At 45.9% G+C, this 18,218-nt stretch overlaps 1 protein-coding gene across 1 annotated transcript; it reads left to right on the forward strand.

The window, feature by feature from the left end:
- Nucleotides 1-1,299: 1,299 nt before the first annotated feature.
- prpf8 (pre-mRNA processing factor 8) lies at nucleotides 1,300-18,200 on the forward strand. The gene is made up of 43 exons (XM_042062975.1): nucleotides 1,300-1,499; nucleotides 2,171-2,290; nucleotides 2,377-2,545; nucleotides 2,821-2,985; nucleotides 3,080-3,298; nucleotides 3,557-3,769; nucleotides 3,862-3,987; nucleotides 4,092-4,197; nucleotides 4,312-4,502; nucleotides 4,639-4,758; nucleotides 5,560-5,749; nucleotides 5,846-5,965; nucleotides 6,158-6,292; nucleotides 6,412-6,541; nucleotides 6,669-6,865; nucleotides 6,997-7,203; nucleotides 7,576-7,739; nucleotides 7,993-8,119; nucleotides 8,234-8,426; nucleotides 8,593-8,780; nucleotides 8,950-9,188; nucleotides 9,343-9,489; nucleotides 9,606-9,816; nucleotides 9,956-10,072; nucleotides 10,283-10,530; nucleotides 10,860-11,039; nucleotides 11,277-11,412; nucleotides 11,661-11,830; nucleotides 12,152-12,281; nucleotides 12,375-12,521; nucleotides 12,612-12,772; nucleotides 12,875-13,066; nucleotides 13,289-13,526; nucleotides 13,672-13,800; nucleotides 13,921-14,034; nucleotides 14,546-14,719; nucleotides 15,100-15,293; nucleotides 15,506-15,745; nucleotides 15,837-15,978; nucleotides 16,102-16,242; nucleotides 16,677-16,816; nucleotides 17,091-17,293; nucleotides 17,623-18,200. The coding sequence occupies exons 2-43, from the start codon at nucleotides 2,182-2,184 to the stop codon at nucleotides 17,775-17,777; spliced, it is 7,017 nt and encodes a 2,338-aa protein (XP_041918909.1). The 5' UTR covers nucleotides 1,300-1,499; nucleotides 2,171-2,181; the 3' UTR covers nucleotides 17,778-18,200.
- The last annotated feature ends 18 nt before the right edge of the window (nucleotides 18,201-18,218 follow it).

Genomic DNA, 18,218 nt, shown 5'->3' on the forward strand with positions numbered 1-18,218 from the left:
CTCAATATGTTATACTTATAAGCTTTTAGTGTCCATGCTGTCCACTGAGATCTGTCCATATATAAGACACATACATGAGGTTATGAGTCATGTGAGCCATCATATTTAAATATGGTTCAAAGGATCATCTGGAATCCATTCTGAAAGGGTCCAGAAATTACCATCCGTCTGTCTGTCTGTCTGTCTGTCTGTCTGTATATCTATAGCCTATCGATCATTCACAACTGTTATGATGAAAACTCTGTAGCCTACCTTTCGCCCTCCTACACTAACTGCATGGATGGAGGCTACTATATATACTATAGGTCTACATAGAAGGACAAAAGATCATGAAAATTAGAAACCACATAATCATAGCATCAACAATATGCATGGTTTGCATGAATGACTTTTCATGACTTTTATGGAGAAAAAAGGTCTGAGATCTGAGATGGTCCTTCAGAAACCTTTATCATATTGGTAGAAACTGAATGACATTTTTCATCTGGGCCTATAGCACAAGACACGTGGACCTAAAAGGAATCTGACCTGGTGTGCGAACACTAGACATTGAGGATGTTATTCATGGTGCAAAACATACAGCCTTCATAAGTAAAGCAATACATTTTCTTTAATGATGTAACCATTTGCGTATTGGTTAGTTAACTCTGCAGCGGGCAGTGCTGCTTATAGGTTTTTTAGAGACCTGGCCCTTTGTGACCTCCTTCCCCTGAGCCTGTGAAGGCCAGTAATACAGGCCAGTAATTATGGGCCTGACTGTCTCAAGAAAACATGTTTTACTGTAACTCATTGATCTGTTAACCTAGGCTATCTACATTATTGCAAGGTTTCACTTTGGTTTCTCATTTCTGTTGTCTAATACTCCTAGGCTAATTTACTTATGTGTAAGCCTACTGTACTGTACTGGGGCCAAAGCGGCCTGTTGTTCAGACCAGGTTCAGACCATAGACTGTAGGCCTACAAAGGTTCAGATCAGACCTATGGATCAGACCCACTCTCTTTTCGAAATTGTTAAACAACCTACATGTGTAATGTCTGTAACCCCCATATTATTATTGCTGTATTGTTATTATTGTTGTGATATGTGGGTGTTCACCCAATAAAATGTATTACATAAAAATGAAATAAATAAACACGCTTGGCAGAGATGCGCATGCTCATTGCGACCATCGGAAGTTCGTATGTTTACTTCCGGTTCATCATCCGGGAATCTGCCAGTTACGTAAATGCTGCTTTCGTCGTATATTTCAACGTAGGTTGTAGTCATACAAATACGTCGTTGCCACAGGGAAACGTATCTCCTTTAGTGAATCAGAAGAGCATACGCTCAACGTGCGTAGTCGACCCGACATCAGTGCGCCATTCGACAAACGACCATTGCAGGAAATCGTGGAAAACACGATGTTATGAAGTACTGAACAGAAACTCAACGGATATTAATCTACATGTGAAGTCTGCAATTAATATTTCAGCTCTGAAAAGTTACTTTGGAGTTGAAGGTAAGAGTGGCTTGAAACGTACACGGTTGTAAACAAATACGGGTTGGTTTTGCAATGTAGCTCGCGCTAGGTTTGTTAGCCTGCTAGCCTTCCTTGAACAATTCATTTTAATCGAATCGGCATGGCTATCTGGAGTGCTTATGCTAAGCCTATCTTATGCTTTATAAAAAACAACCAACATCAAACTGTAGAGGCCCACATTGGACACATAACTTGCTACTCAATATCAATCACACCGTCATTCTTATAATTTAGCAGCAGACAAGCTTTTGTTGTCGAGTTGTGCAACTTGGAGCAGCTAATGTTAGCTGGCTAATGTTAATTCCTATAGTCAATCAATGGTTGCATTAAACCAAGTTGCATAATAGCATTTCCCAATTACGGAATACTAAATTTGCTTAGTGAACTGAACGGACCTAATTCACGGTGTGTGATATATTAGTCTGTTAACATTGTGTGTATGGTAGACAACTGGTCAGCTAAATGCAAGGCCGCCTGTATGTTACTTTTGCAGTAAGAACAAAATATTCACCAGTGTGGGAAGTCGTTTGAAGGAATCTTGTTCTGTCTTTAAAGCTGTGAACATGTATACTTTATATATTATAAATGAGATATTCTGAACAGCTCTTAGTAACTTATTTCCTACTTACTTATTTGTTTGTGTATTGCAGGATAAGCTGCAATGGCAGCTGCTTTCCCCTTCAGAGGTGTCCCGGGCGGGATGCCTCCTGGCATCGCCCCGCCAGCCCCGGTCCCAGACTATATGTCCGAGGAAAAACTGCAAGAGAAAGGTGAGTGTGATTGAAATAAGACATGAGTTGATTGTATGTTTTTACCTTTGCTGACCATAGTCTTTGTGTTTTAAAATGTTCAACAGCGCGCAAATGGCAGCAGCTGCAGGCAAAGCGCTACTCGGAGAAGCGCAAGTTTGGGTTTGTGGATGCACAGAAAGAAGACATGCCTCCAGAGCATGTTCGGAAAATCATAAGGGATCATGGGGACATGACCAATAGGAAGTTCCGTCATGACAAAAGAGTTTATCTTGGGTAAGCAGTGTGAATGTGTTGAAAAGTCCATATGTTGTTGAATAAGACATTATACTAACGGAATACTGCGAGATATGCTTGCTGATTTAATTCTGTGAGCAAGATCCTAAGCACAAACACCACAGATGACTGCTTTAGTTCATGCACAAGACACATAGCTCATTGGCTCACTTAGCACTTTGCCCAGCATTGTGTTTTGGGCCTGTTATTTTTTGATAAATGAATTTGGTGAAACATTTTTTTGACCAAATCCATATTCTCTCTGTTGTGTGCAGGGCCCTGAAGTATATGCCCCATGCAGTGCTGAAACTGCTTGAGAACATGCCCATGCCATGGGAACAGATCAGGGATGTTCCCGTGCTCTACCACATCACTGGAGCCATTTCCTTTGTCAATGAGATCCCCTGGGTTATTGAGCCAGTCTACATAGCACAGTGGGGGTGAGTGTTTAAATAATCCATTGCCTTGTGTCTTCTTTTATATCTATCTGGATTTCTTTTATGTGAACTCATTTGCTTCTTTGCGATTCTGCAGCACAATGTGGATTATGATGCGTCGTGAGAAGAGAGACAGGCGGCACTTCAAGCGCATGCGTTTCCCGCCCTTCGACGATGAGGAGCCTCCGCTGGACTACGCAGACAACATCCTGGATGTGGAGCCCCTGGAGGCCATTCAGATGGAGCTGGACACTGAAGAGGATGGCTCCTGTGTGGAGTGGTTTTATGAGCACCAGCCCCTCAAAGACAACACCAAGTGAGTCTGTGCAACAAACTGATGTGTATTTCTGATCCATTCACCAACACTTATGTGAAATACTGTTAATTTGATTTAAACAATGAAAACACAACACATACATGCATGGATACATACAGACACACACACATATATTAGTACATACATACACAATATACATGCATTCATACACATGTAAATATTAAAAGAAGAAACATGACAATCACCCATCCACCATCGTTTTATTCACTCACTGGTTTATCTTCACTTTTCCCACAGATTTGTGAATGGAACCACGTACCGTCGGTGGCAGTTCACTCTGCCGATGATGTCCACCCTGTACCGTCTAGCCAATCAACTGTTGACAGACTTGGTGGACAAGAACTACTTCTATCTGTTTGACCTGAAGGCGTTCTTCACCTCCAAAGCCCTGAACATGGCCATCCCTGGGGGGCCTAAATTCGAGCCCCTTGTCCGAGACATCAATCTACAGTGAGTGCGAAGACCACTTCTCAGATGAATGTGTTGAGGGTTTTACTACTTGATATCGCTGTGCCTCATGAATCCTCTTTAACTTTATGCAGGGATGAGGACTGGAATGAGTTCAACGACATCAACAAGATCATCATTCGGCAGCCAATCAGGACTGAGTACAAGATTGCATTCCCCTACTTGTACAACAATCTGCCTCACCACGTGCATCTCACCTGGTTAGTGAAGGCACCTTTTTGGCTCGTTTACTTCGGATGATGATGATGATGATGATGATGATGATGATGATGATGATTTTGATTTTTGCTGTGTCTGTTTGCAGGTACCACACCCCAAATGTGGTGTTCATTAAGACAGAGGACCCTGATCTGCCAGCTTTCTACTTTGACCCACTGATCAACCCCATTTCCCACAGACATTCAGTAAAGGTAAGACATTTTATGGACTACCTGGTGAGTATCATTGTTTGGATTTGTGTCCAGAGCCCAAAGAATGGTGATGACAATTTGCTCATTGTGTTGTATTTGTTTGGGTGTCAACAGAGCCAGGAGCCCCTGCCTGATGATGACGAGGAGTTTGAGCTGCCTGAGTTTGTGGAGCCCTTCCTCAAAGAGACCCCACTCTACACTGACAACACAGCCAATGGCATCGCCCTGCTCTGGGCCCCTCGCCCCTTCAACATGCGCTCTGGAAGAACCCGCCGTGCCATTGACATTCCACTCATCAAGAACTGGTGGGTACAACGACCGATAATGCATCAGTTCTCATTGGAACAACTTCTGAGTTAAAGGCTTAGCTGAATTACAGCTACACAAAAAGTGGATTTGTATAGCAGTGATTGAAGTGATGGGCTTGTCTTCTTCCTGCAGGTACCGGGAGCACTGCCCCGCAGGCCAGCCTGTGAAGGTGCGAGTGTCCTACCAGAAGCTCCTGAAGTACTATGTGCTCAACGCTCTGAAGCACAGGCCACCCAAAGCGCAGAAGAAGAGGTAAACATGGGGAAATATAAGACCTGTGGGGTATACTACGAATCTCGATTAGTGGGTTAGCGAGGTATGTTGCGCTCAAAGCCAGGGTATGCTGTGACACGAAAGTGGATCTGTTTTAGTGTCGCTATATCACCATGGTATCTTATGCTGTCAACCAAACCTGGTTGGGAGGAGGTTATGTGCCAAGTTATAGCTCAAATCGTGTAATCTACCGCCCACTGACACAATCAGTTGTCTTAAAAACGAAGTTCTCACATGTAGGATTCTGTCATATGTCTTACAGGTGGAGCTCCGTCTCTACTAACTTTTTGGAGCTCGAATGCGCTTTAACAGTGCTGTGCGTGCAAATATCACACTATGGACGTGCATACCATACAACAACTGATGACAATTGATTTATTTGATGTTATAGGTTAGACACAAAAAATGACCGCAGTGTAGATTAAGCTATCGCTCATGAATGCGGAAGTAATTGTTTTTAAATACAGGCGGTCTTGTGCGTCTCTACGTTTCTCGATTGGCCAACGTCATCCCAACACGAGAACGCGCACAGATCTGAGCTGTAAGCCTAGTTTGACAAATACATCACATAACTGCTATCGTAGTATCACTTAATGTATACCCCTGAGTCAAGGCTTTGTGAAGCCTCGATATGTCTACATAGCCTAGATATGTCTAACGTGCTTCGTAGTATACCCCACTGCTGTGCTTTTTCTAAAGCTTTTAGGGGCTGTAACAGCCACTTATTTTGTAGGTTTTAGTAATTTGTTTTGTGATGTGGTGTGATTTCTCCGTTGGCAGGTATCTTTTCCGCTCCTTCAAGGCCACCAAGTTCTTCCAGTCCACCAAGCTGGACTGGGTGGAGGTCGGACTGCAGGTGTGCAGACAAGGCTACAACATGCTCAACCTGCTCATTCACAGAAAGAACCTCAACTACCTGCATCTGGACTACAACTTCAATCTCAAGCCCGTCAAGACCCTGACCACAAAGGTGAGCTCATCAGAATGCTGAGGAGTTGACCTGAGCTCTGGATTGTCCCATGTCTGTCAGGTGTCTCATACTTGCTTGACTTTTCTTCCCCCACAGGAACGTAAGAAGTCCAGATTCGGAAACGCGTTCCACTTGTGCCGAGAGGTGCTTCGTCTCAGCAAGCTGGTGGTGGACAGCCACGTGCAGTACCGACTGGGCAACGTTGACGCTTTCCAGGTAAGAGCCACTCCAAGATCCTACTTGATTTTAACCAGGAGTTTTGTTGCTGGGTTAGTGTGTCAGCATTTCACCAGCGTCCAGAGAATAGGCTATTGCCACTTTTTTTATTTTATTTATTTTTTTTACTCTTGAAAAATGTTCCTTTCATACCAATTTGAGCATAGCTCTCATTATTTTGTTTATCTGCAGTTGTCCGACGGCCTGCAGTACATCTTCGCCCACGTGGGCCAGCTGACGGGCATGTACCGCTACAAGTACAAGCTGATGAGACAGATCCGCATGTGCAAGGACCTGAAGCATCTCATCTACTACCGCTTCAACACCGTGAGTACACCCCTCAGGGTTATGAACTGTGCAGGTGTGGGGGCATGCTGACCTGGTCAAAGAGGGGGATGAAAGTGTGGTAAACTCTGTTTGAAGTGCTGTGATGTGTTTGCCTATAGGGACCGGTGGGCAAAGGCCCAGGCTGTGGATTCTGGGCCCCTGGGTGGCGTGTGTGGCTGTTCTTCATGAGGGGCATCACTCCCCTGCTGGAGAGGTGGCTTGGAAACCTGCTGGCCAGGCAGTTTGAGGGTAACATATCATATTGGCATCAACACGGGGCCACTATCATTATTATAACCATATGTTGAGCAGAGGAGGGACGTGCATTTAGAGTGGTGGTATGATCGTTTGGCTGATGTTTTGATATGTCCTCTAGGCCGACACTCCAAGGGAGTTGCGAAGACCGTAACCAAGCAGCGCGTGGAGTCTCACTTTGACCTCGAGCTCCGTGCTGCCGTGATGCACGACATCCTGGACATGATGCCAGAGGGCATCAAGCAGAACAAGGCCAGGACCATCCTGCAGCACCTCAGCGAGTCCTGGAGGTGTTGGAAGGCCAACATTCCATGGAAGGTACGGAGCGCTGAAATAGCCACTATTTTACACCCAGGCAAAAAGCAGTCTGTGCGTTTTTGGTTTTAATTAATTAATTTACATTTTGCCCTTGTGCTGTTTTTTTTTTTTTTTTTTTTTGTCCTTCCCAGGTCCCAGGCCTTCCCACTCCAATTGAAAACATGATTCTCCGCTACGTGAAAGCCAAAGCTGATTGGTGGACCAACACGGCTCACTACAACCGTGAGCGAATCAGACGAGGTGCCACTGTGGACAAGACTGTCTGTAAGAAAAACCTGGGCCGCCTCACTCGACTCTATCTGAAGGCCGAGCAGGAGAGGCAGCACAACTACTTGAAGGTTAGTAGGATTGGAGGATGGAGGCTCTTGAATGGTTTAATGATGAAAGCTTTTAGTGGTTTTGTGTGTGGTAAATGAGGACCACTGCAGATCACATGCCCCCACATGCCCTCTAAACAGGAAGCGCTTGATTAAACTGGGTATTGACCGTGCCTAGAGTTGGGCAGGCAGCAAGAAGCACAAAGGGTCCTCTGTGACTGCAGCTGCTCATTCCAGATCAAAAACCTGATGTGACCCTGGTCTTATTGGAAAAAGAGGCAGACAGTTTTATTTAGTTTTCTAGGTTAAAAGGATAAATTGTTTGTAAATGTCAAACGGTAGCGTCATGTGATGGAAGATATTGGCATGGCTGACATGGCATGTTGTTTTCAGGATGGTCCCTACATCACTGCTGAGGAGGCCGTGGCCATCTACACCACCACTGTCCACTGGCTGGAGAGCCGACGCTTCTCCCCCATCCCCTTCCCTCCCCTCTCCTACAAACACGACACCAAGCTGCTCATCCTGGCCCTGGAGAGGCTCAAGGAGGCCTACAGGTATGACGCACACATCCTCTGTGGGCCAATGGCCTTTGTCACTTCCTGTTTTGTTTCTGTATCAGTGGGTGCATTTGTCTTCAGGTAGCTGCTTACAACACTGGCTGTACAAGCGTGCAACATGCGTTGCTTTAAGCCAGTTCTGTAAGCGGCTACCTGAAGACAAATATACCCACAATCTGTCTGTGTATGTGGATATATGTGGGTGTTGTATTTTGGTCGTCTAGTAAGCGTTTTGTTTGTGCATATGCAGTGTGAAGTCAAGGCTGAACCAGTCCCAGCGTGAGGAGCTCGGTCTGATCGAGCAGGCCTACGACAACCCTCACGAGGCCCTGTCCAGGATCAAGCGTCATCTCCTCACTCAGAGAGCCTTCAAAGAGGTCAGCAAAGATTCCTACACCAAAGACTTCATGGACCAGTATACCCAGGTGGATTTGTAGTTTGAATTGCTGTGTGTGTGTTAAGTTTGTGGTGTTTGCTGTTTGTGGCTGTAGGTGGGCATTGAGTTCATGGACTTGTACAGCCACCTGGTGCCCGTGTACGACGTGGAGCCCCTGGAGAAGATCACCGACGCCTACCTGGACCAGTACCTCTGGTACGAGGCGGACAAGCGCCGACTTTTCCCTCCCTGGATCAAGCCTGCCGACACAGAGCCTCCCCCACTTCTGGTGTACAAGTGGTGCCAAGGTGGGTTTAGAGAACTCCCAACAATTATCAGTCATTAGACACAATTATCAATCGCTAGAATCAATAGTTGCTCTTCTTTTTGTAGGATTGTAACTGGTGACTGTTATACAAGGGCCTGATTGTATAAACTCTAAATAGAGATCCTGTTTGATGTTTTTTTTTCCAGGCATCAACAACCTGCAGGACGTGTGGGAGACCGCTGAGGGGGAGTGTAACGTCATGCTGGAGTCTCGCTACGAGAAGATGTATGAGAAGATTGACTTGACGCTGCTCAACAGGCTGCTGCGTCTCATCGTCGACCACAACATTGCTGATTACATGACCGCCAAGAACAACGTGGTCATTAACTACAAGGTTGGTCATACCCCGTGTTCAGACATCACTTTAATGATCATTTTGTAACAGGCCAGTGGAGTTTGATTTCTCTTTTATGAATCTTTCCATTGAACAAAAGAGTTTGTTATCCAATGTAAGTAGTGACCAATCTTATTGATTATTATTCTTATTCCATATCCACCTTTAGGACATGAATCACACCAACTCGTACGGCATCATCCGAGGCCTCCAGTTTGCCTCTTTCATCGTCCAGTACTACGGCCTGGTGATGGACTTGCTGGTGCTGGGTCTGCACAGGGCCAGTGAGATGGCCGGACCCCCGCAAATGCCTAACGACTTCCTGAGCTTCCAGGACACGTCCACCGAGGCAGCCCACCCCATCCGTCTGTACTGCAGATACATCGACCGCATCCACATCTTCTTCAGGTCAGGCCTTAAGACACTGCTCATCTGCGTCCTCTCAGAACCCATCACCTAGTAGTCCTTTGGAACTAATAAGGTTATCTCTCCCTCTCTTGCTCTCTCTCCCTCTCTCTCCTTTTTTCCTTTTTCCTTTTTTTTTTTTTTTTTTAAATGACAGGTTCTCTGCCGATGACGCCAGAGATTTGATCCAGAGGTACCTGACTGAGCATCCAGACCCTAACAATGAGAACATTGTGGGCTACAACAACAAGAAATGCTGGCCCCGAGACGCCAGGATGAGACTGATGAAGCACGACGTCAACCTGTGAGTAGCACTGTAGTGGCTCTGTGATGCTTTATTTTACTTCATTTTATGCGTTGGCCAAAAAAGATTGTGTGTGATTGACTGATGGTACTTAACCTACACACATTTCTTTCCAGGGGTCGTGCTGTCTTCTGGGACATCAAGAACCGCCTGCCCCGTTCTGTGACCACCGTGCAGTGGGAGAACAGCTTTGTGTCTGTCTACAGCAAAGACAACCCCAACCTGCTGTTCAACATGTGCGGCTTCGAGTGCCGCATCCTGCCCAAGTGCCGCACCAGCTACGAGGAGTTCACCCACAAAGACGGAGTATGGAACCTGCAGAACGAGGTGAGACCCCCCCACTGCAAATCAATTGACCTGCATTGCCATGAATGGGCAGAGATTGGAAGAGATCTACTGTTGGGTTGGTTGTTCACTGTGTGCCAGTACTGACGCACTGTGTGCTGTTGCATTACCGTTTTCATAGGTGACCAAAGAGAGGACAGCCCAGTGCTTCCTGCGTGTGGACGACGAGTCCATGCAGAGGTTCCACAACAGAGTTCGTCAGATTCTCATGGCTTCCGGATCTACCACATTCACCAAGGTGAGATGGGGATAAAACCGCATTAATGCTTGGTTTTGCACGTTTTTCCACCTCCTAAAAGTCTTTTTTTAATGTTGTTGAACGTAGAGTCTGACTCTCGTTTAATCTAAAATGTCTTTCAATAGAAGTAAGTCTTTCAATGTTATTTCATCTTATTCTTTTCCCTGCTGCATTTTTTTTAACTGACCATGTCTGCTTTCCTCTGTCAAGATTGTTAACAAGTGGAACACGGCTCTGATTGGTCTCATGACCTACTTCCGCGAGGCTGTGGTCAACACCCAGGAGCTGCTGGACCTGCTGGTCAAGTGCGAGAACAAGATCCAGACCCGTATCAAGATTGGGCTGAACTCCAAAATGCCCAGTCGTTTCCCCCCAGTGGTGTTCTACACCCCCAAAGAGCTGGGAGGATTGGGCATGCTGTCCATGGGCCATGTGCTCATTCCACAGTCTGACCTCAGGTACACTCATAGCTTTAGTCCAGAGTTGAAATGTAACGCTTAATGAATAAATGAATGGTTGTTAAAGGGTTTTTTTTTTCTGTCATGTTTACACTTACTTTTAGACTCACTTAGAAGTTACTTACTGCACTAAACATGGCATCTTATAAGTGATTTTAAATACATTTGGAGATATAGACTTGGTGCGTTTCTTTCATATTTTGTCGTTGAGGAAAATCACAATCACGGATAGCTTCCACTGGCACTGTGTATGAAATGTGAAGAGGAAGTCCATTGTGGTGTGTGTGTGATGGTGCTGACCTGCCTGTGTCCTCCGCTGCTCCCTCCAGGTGGTCCAAACAGACCGACGTGGGCATCACCCATTTCCGCTCGGGCATGAGCCACGAGGAGGACCAGCTGATCCCCAATCTGTACCGCTACATCCAGCCGTGGGAGAGCGAGTTCATCGACTCTCAGCGAGTGTGGGCCGAGTATGCCCTCAAGCGACAGGAGGCCATCGCTCAGAATAGGTACTGCACCAGCACAACACTGTACTGAATGCAATAGAGACACATAGCTGATTTATGGCAGTTTTTCGCACACACATGTGTGTACAGTGTGCGTAGTCTGCTGTAAGTTTGCACAAACGTTAGGATTTTCCCCCTCTTCAGCTTATATTCACAATACTTTGCTCATGTCATTGCTCAGGATAAGACCTTAATTTGAATTGCACAATAGTGGGATGAAATGGCTGATTTGTTCTACAGGCGATTGACACTTGAGGACTTGGAGGACTCATGGGACAGAGGCATTCCGCGTATCAACACCCTCTTCCAGAAAGACAGACACACCTTGGCCTATGACAAGGGATGGAGAGTTAGGACGGACTTCAAACAGTATCAGGTAAAGAGCTGTCCTTTGAGGGGTGGCACATGTGCATGTAATATACATTAACTTTAATCACATAATTGGGTATTTGTTATGGAAATCAATTGTCGAATGCAGATTTCTAGAACTGGTTTCATTGAATTTAATATTAGGGTTTTACTCAATTGCGGAATGCAGCTGGTTAATGAAACACGTAAGAACATATCAGTGAAATGTAAAATTTGCTTTCACTTGGACTTCAACCGTTTGAAATGTTGTTCTAGGTGCTGAAGCAGAACCCCTTCTGGTGGACCCACCAGAGGCACGACGGCAAGCTGTGGAACCTAAATAACTACCGCACAGACATGATTCAGGCCCTGGGAGGCGTAGAGGGCATCCTGGAGCACACGCTCTTCAAGGGAACCTACTTCCCCACCTGGGAGGGTCTCTTCTGGTGAGAGCGAGTTGCCACTTGCACTGTGGAGTGTTGCAAGGACGTGTGAAACTGTTTCTCAGAAGTTGTATGTCAAGGCTGCAGGGTTGACGACATGTTGCACATTGTGTTAGTTAAAGCATTATGCTACAATTTGTCAGGCCTAAGGGGGAAGCTTCTGTGATTTTGTTTTATTTGGGCTTCCCTGTATGTTGGATTTCTGTTGAATGGCTTTTTTTTTTCTTTTCTGGCACAGATTGCCCTTTTTGCTTGCTTAAGCTTTTGTTATATATTTTTGCCATTTTACACATTCTTAGTCATGCATTGTTTTGTGTCTTACAGGGAGAAGGCCAGTGGTTTTGAAGAATCCATGAAATGGAAGAAGCTGACCAACGCCCAGAGGTCTGGTCTGAATCAGATCCCTAATCGACGTTTCACACTCTGGTGGTCCCCGACCATCAACAGAGCCAACGTAAGTCATAACCACTTTGCCATTTACAGTTAGACCTCGGCAGTGTTCTCCAGTGTTTCTTGACGATATCTCTCCTCTTGGTACCTCCTCCAGGTGTACGTAGGTTTCCAGGTGCAGTTGGATCTGACTGGAATCTTCATGCACGGCAAGATCCCAACCCTCAAGATCTCTCTCATTCAGATCTTCAGAGCTCACTTGTGGCAGAAGATTCACGAGAGCATTGTCATGGATCTCTGTCAGGTAAAGGACAAGAGGACAAGCAAGTTCTCTATGTGTTCTAGATGGGTTTCAGTGTTGAGCTAATGGAGGTCTTGTGTTCGTGTCTTTTAGGTATTTGATCAGGAGCTGGATGCCCTGGAGATTGAGACGGTCCAGAAGGAGACCATCCATCCCAGGAAGTCCTACAAGATGAACTCGTCCTGCGCTGACATTCTGCTCTTTGCCTCCTACAAGTGGAACGTCTCCCGACCCTCTCTGCTGGCAGACTCAAAGTACGTCATCACCATATAAATCTGTGACCTTGTAATAAAAGCATCAGCGCCGCCTATGATTGATTTAAACTGATGATTCCTCTTCCTCTTTCCTCTCTGCAGGGATGTCATGGACAGCACCACCACTCAGAAGTACTGGATTGACATCCAGCTCCGCTGGGGAGACTATGACTCTCACGACATTGAGAGATACGCCAGGGCCAAGTTCCTGGATTACACCACGGACAACATGAGTATCTACCCATCCCCCACCGGCGTGCTGATTGCAATCGACCTGGCCTACAATCTGCACAGGTCAGTACTGTCACAGTTCATAAGGGCTTATACATGTATGTATCTTCATCTACATCAAACAGAAAACCCATTACTGCTCTTGATTATTTGTAGGACATTTACATCTAGAACTGATGAAGTGACTATGATTCCTGGCATATCAGGAATATTGACTTTGTTATGGCTGGTAACTCCATTCTACTCTGATTGTTCATTAGTCTGTATTGATTCTGTCATCTGCAGTGCATATGGGAACTGGTTCCCAGGAGCCAAGCCTCTGATTCAGCAGGCCATGGCGAAGATCATGAAGGCCAACCCTGCCCTGTATGTGCTGAGGGAGCGCATCCGCAAGGGCCTGCAGCTCTACTCCTCCGAGCCCACTGAGCCCTACCTGTCCTCACAGAACTACGGAGAGCTCTTCTCCAACCAGATCATCTGGTTCGTGGATGACACCAATGTGTACAGAGTCACCATTCACAAGGTTAGCATTGTTTGATTTGGACAGCAGCTTGGTTGTCATAGGAGCTGTCTTTATATTCTTATTGTTCAACGCTAAGAAGTATTTCTTGATTGGAAATAGGCCTAACATTCAAGTAATGGTAGTATTTTTCCCACTCCTCCACCAGACCTTTGAAGGTAACTTGACCACCAAGCCCATCAATGGAGCCATTTTCATCTTCAACCCAAGAACCGGACAGCTCTTCCTGAAGATCATCCACACATCTGTGTGGGCAGGACAGAAACGTCTGGGACAGGTACCCATATTTTCCCCCTCCATTCTGAATAATCAACGGTTTCGATGTCTGATCTGTGTGTGTGTGTGAAGCTTTGTCACACTAAGCGGACATAATGAACCACATTTTTGTGTTCTGTAGTTGGCCAAGTGGAAGACTGCTGAGGAGGTGGCTGCCTTGATCCGCTCTCTCCCAGTGGAGGAGCAGCCCAAACAGATCATCGTCACCAGGAAGGGCATGCTTGACCCTCTTGAGGTGAGCTCTCTTAACAAGCACTGGGATTTATGAACAGCTTGTGTGCGACTTGATTACTCTTACTCTTGATTTTAATCTCCGCACATCGGGTTCCTTGGCCCGCTGTGTCGTATCACATAACGGTTATGGCGAGTTTTCACATAGATCTGTTATTATTGGTAAGAAAAAAACAATGGGTTTTACCTAGCTTGAGTTGCTAAATGGGTGCACATGGACATGCCCCCAAGCTGCCTGGCTGCCTTAGCTGCTGGCTGTAGCAACTCGAGCTAGGTAAAACCCATTGTTTTCGTTTTCTTTCGTACCTACAGTACTCTATGACCTCGAGAAATGGAGATCTATGTGAATTCGCCAGATTTCTCAGTTAAAACAAACGATTACACAACCTCATCTAGTACTGCAGCATTGGACTATAGCACATTGAAATCACTTTTTAACTATTTCCCAGTTCAAGCAGGTCTGACCGCTGCTTCTGCCACCTTGTCTTAGCGTGTCGTGTGGGTTTGTGTTTCAGGTGCACTTGCTGGACTTCCCCAACATCGTGATCAAAGGCTCTGAGCTCCAGCTCCCCTTCCAGGCCTGTCTGAAGGTGGAGAAGTTTGGAGACCTGATTCTGAAGGCCACCGAGCCTCAGATGGTCCTGTTCAACCTCTACGACGACTGGCTCAAGACCATCTCCTCCTACACGGTACTGCCCAGTGCCCTCTTTTTTTGTTTATGTTTACCTAAGAGATACTTCATTAAAAGTGAAATACAACAGTAACGATAAACATTGCATTAGCATTAAACACAGGAGCTGTTCAATTTATTGTGCTGTAGGTAGGCGATTCGCCACATTGGCCAATCAACAACCCAGCCTATTTAACCTTACACGACGTGATGCAGGTTACAACGACAAGCTCAGTTGGCTGTCGATAGTTGCAAATGTGCCATATGTGGTACCCAGGATCCATAACGGCCCTCCTTCGTGGTACCACATGCACTGCCAGTGGCCTGAATGCCCAACCAAAGCAACAAGAGCTCATTTTCCATGCTTCAATTAATTAGCTCCTTTGTTTTTTTGTGTAGGCGTTCTCACGTTTGATCCTGATCTTGAGGGCTCTTCACGTGAACAACGACCGCGCCAAAGTCATCCTGAAGCCAGACAAGACCACCATCACGGAGCCTCACCACATCTGGCCCACGCTGACTGACGAGGAGTGGATCAAGGTTGAGGTGCAACTCAAAGACCTTATCCTTGCCGATTACGGCAAAAAGAACAAGTGAGTCTCAGTTACAGGCATTAATGTGTTTACATTTTTGTGCTCTCTTTAATTGTGTCTTGTCAGCTGTAATCATCATGCAACAGCTTGTTGCACCATGTTATGGTTTTGTTTTGTGTTTTACCCCTCCATGATCGTTCCATTTTGATATTAACTAGAGCAAGTAAAGTTTTAGTCTGTCTTTGATAGTTTGTGCTTCGTCTGTCTTCCAGTGTGAACGTGGCATCACTGACCCAGTCGGAGATCAGGGATATCATTCTGGGTATGGAGATCTCCGCGCCGTCTCAGCAGAGGCAGCAGATCGCCGAGATCGAAAAGCAGACGAAGGAGCAGTCCCAGCTCACCGCCACCCAGACACGCACCGTCAACAAGCACGGCGACGAGATCATCACCTCCACTACCAGCAACTACGAGACGCAGACCTTCTCCTCCAAGACTGAATGGAGAGTCAGGTGAGTCAGAACGAATAATATGTGTTCTTCATCCAAAGCTTTGCTCAGTTTAAGTTTGCTAAATGCAGTTCATTTTTCTTGTCGTATTTAGGGCCATTTCTGCTGCCAACTTGCACTTGCGAACAAACCACATCTATGTCTCGTCTGATGACATCAAAGAGACTGGCTACACCTACATTCTGCCCAAGAATGTTCTCAAGAAATTCATCTGCATTTCTGACCTACGAGCTCAGGTGACTTGACCGAATGGCACACTTCCTTGTAGACTGCGGCACACTGTTCAGGTGTCTACGTGCTCTTTACACTGAGACAGCGGACGTGGTGAAGTGGCTGACCTGAGCTTATCTCTCCCTCAGATTGCTGGTTACCTTTATGGCGTGAGCCCTCCAGACAACCCTCAGGTGAAGGAGATCCGCTGCATCGTGATGGTGCCTCAGTGGGGCACGCACCAGACCGTGCACTTGCCCAATCAGCTGCCCGGCCACGAGTACCTTAAGGTAAGAGAGCAAACACACAACTTCATGTACACGTGCCTGCAAACCCGCAGACTTACAGAGCTTATAGATCACTTGATGTTTGTTTAGGTGAGCAGTATTCAGAACTTGGTGGGGGAGGCTAAAATGTATGGCATTTAAACAGAACTAATCAGATTAGTTTATATCCAAAGGCCACCTATAAGAAATGCAGGTCTAAACTGGCCCTAATGTTATTGTATAGCAGAATTCAGTTCAGACGGTTTTACATCTTGCCACGAAACCTGACATTTAACTGAACATTAAACAAGTTAAATTTACAAGTAGATGAAATAACAGTCCTGCCTGACCACAGTACTCATTATGTGTAGGCGAATTCTTCATATGCCTGGGTGTGTTTGCTATGACCTCAACCCTGTCTGTGTCTGACGTGTTCCACCCTGTGCGTGTGTCTGTAGGAGATGGAGCCTCTTGGCTGGATCCACACGCAGCCCAACGAGTCGCCCCAGCTCTCCCCACAGGACGTCACCACCCACGCCAAGGTTATGGCTGACAACCCATCCTGGGACGGAGAGAAAACCATCATTATCACATGCAGGTATATGCAGTTACAGGAAGCAAAGCCCACAAAAGTATTTTTGAATTGTTTCCAATAGATATTCAATCGTCAACGTTTTAAAGCATCTGACATTTCCTTTATGGATGCAGATATTATGTAATCTTTAAATTGTATATTGCATATTCAGATATGCAGCAGATGAGCAGTCCAGCTTTTTTTGTTTCTTCATCATTGGGGTTGTTACTTGGAAAAGTATCAAAAAATGTCGCTCTTCTTGTTAATTTAGTCATTAAATTCCTTTTATTCCTCCAAGCTTCACGCCCGGCTCCTGTACCCTGACTGCCTACAAGCTGACCCCCAGCGGCTATGAATGGGGCCGGCAGAACACCGACAAGGGTAACAACCCCAAGGGCTACCTGCCCTCTCACTACGAGAGGGTCCAGATGCTCCTGTCCGATCGTTTCCTCGGCTTCTTCATGGTGCCAGGACAGGTGTCGTGGAACTACAATTTCATGGGTGAGTTTGGGTTTCCCTCACAAAGCATTATGGGAATGGAGGTGGATGCAACACTGGCCTAAGTGCCTGAGAAAGGGGCCACTGTCCTAGGAGACGTAATGGATAGATGGTGATTTGGGCACCGTATATTACTAATATATAATTTTATACAAATTAGTATGTTGCTGATTCCATTTGAAGAATGAAAGTGGGCACTTCCACCATAACTTTCACTTAGTGTAGTCTGCGGAGTGGTTTTGTTTTCCAATGAAACTACAGCTGTTGCTGTAAGTGTCCACACTCCTCTTCATCTCTGCTTTCTCTCTCCCCCACCACCACCACAATCACAGGTGTGCGCCACGATCCCAACATGAAGTACGACCTGCAGCTCGCCAACCCCAAGGAGTTCTACCATGAGGTCCACAGGCCCTCGCACTTCCTCAACTTTGCTTCCCTGCAGGAGGGTGAGATCTACAACGCCGACCGCGAGGACATGTACCAGTAGAGCCGCGGGCCTGGCACCAACTGTTGATATTCAACAACAAGAATCTAAGAGGCTTAGACTTACGGCAACCCCGGTCACTCACCAAGGCTTTTTTTGTTTGTGTGAGCAGTTCAGTCTAAGCTTAAGGAACCTGTTTTTGAGTCTCTCAGTTGATCTTCTTACTTTTTTAACCTTCATCTATTCCCCGGCTCACATGCGGTGGTTTGATTGAACTTGCATGGTCATCATCTTTGTCCATATGGTATAGAGCGCACCACCCTAAATTGTTTTTTTGTTTTTTTTTGTGAGACTCCTATAGTCTGTAGTTGATGTTTGTCTGTGTGATTAGCTGAGGGTGAGATACCTTGGATCTCTGTGGGAAAGGAATCAATGCTCTTTTATTCAGTGACTTTAACTGATTAAACAGGGAAACTACTTTTTTTTAAGCCAGCTGTAATTTGT

The sequence above is a fragment of the Alosa sapidissima genome, chromosome 15 (genome assembly GCF_018492685.1).
Source record: "Alosa sapidissima isolate fAloSap1 chromosome 15, fAloSap1.pri, whole genome shotgun sequence".
Lineage (NCBI taxonomy): Eukaryota > Metazoa > Chordata > Actinopteri > Clupeiformes > Clupeidae > Alosa > Alosa sapidissima.

Bases quoted from the DNA above. Each gene is read 5' to 3' on its own strand.
- prpf8 (XM_042062975.1), top strand. From the start codon at position 2,182: ATGGCAGCTGCTTTCCCCTTCAGAGGTGTCCCGGGCGGGATGCCTCCT. The intron at 6,293-6,411 runs GTGAGTACACCC...GTTTGCCTATAG, and splicing joins TCTACTACCGCTTCAACACC to GGACCGGTGGGCAAAGGCCC. The intron at 12,522-12,611 runs GTAAAGGACAAG...CGTGTCTTTTAG, and splicing joins TTGTCATGGATCTCTGTCAG to GTATTTGATCAGGAGCTGGA.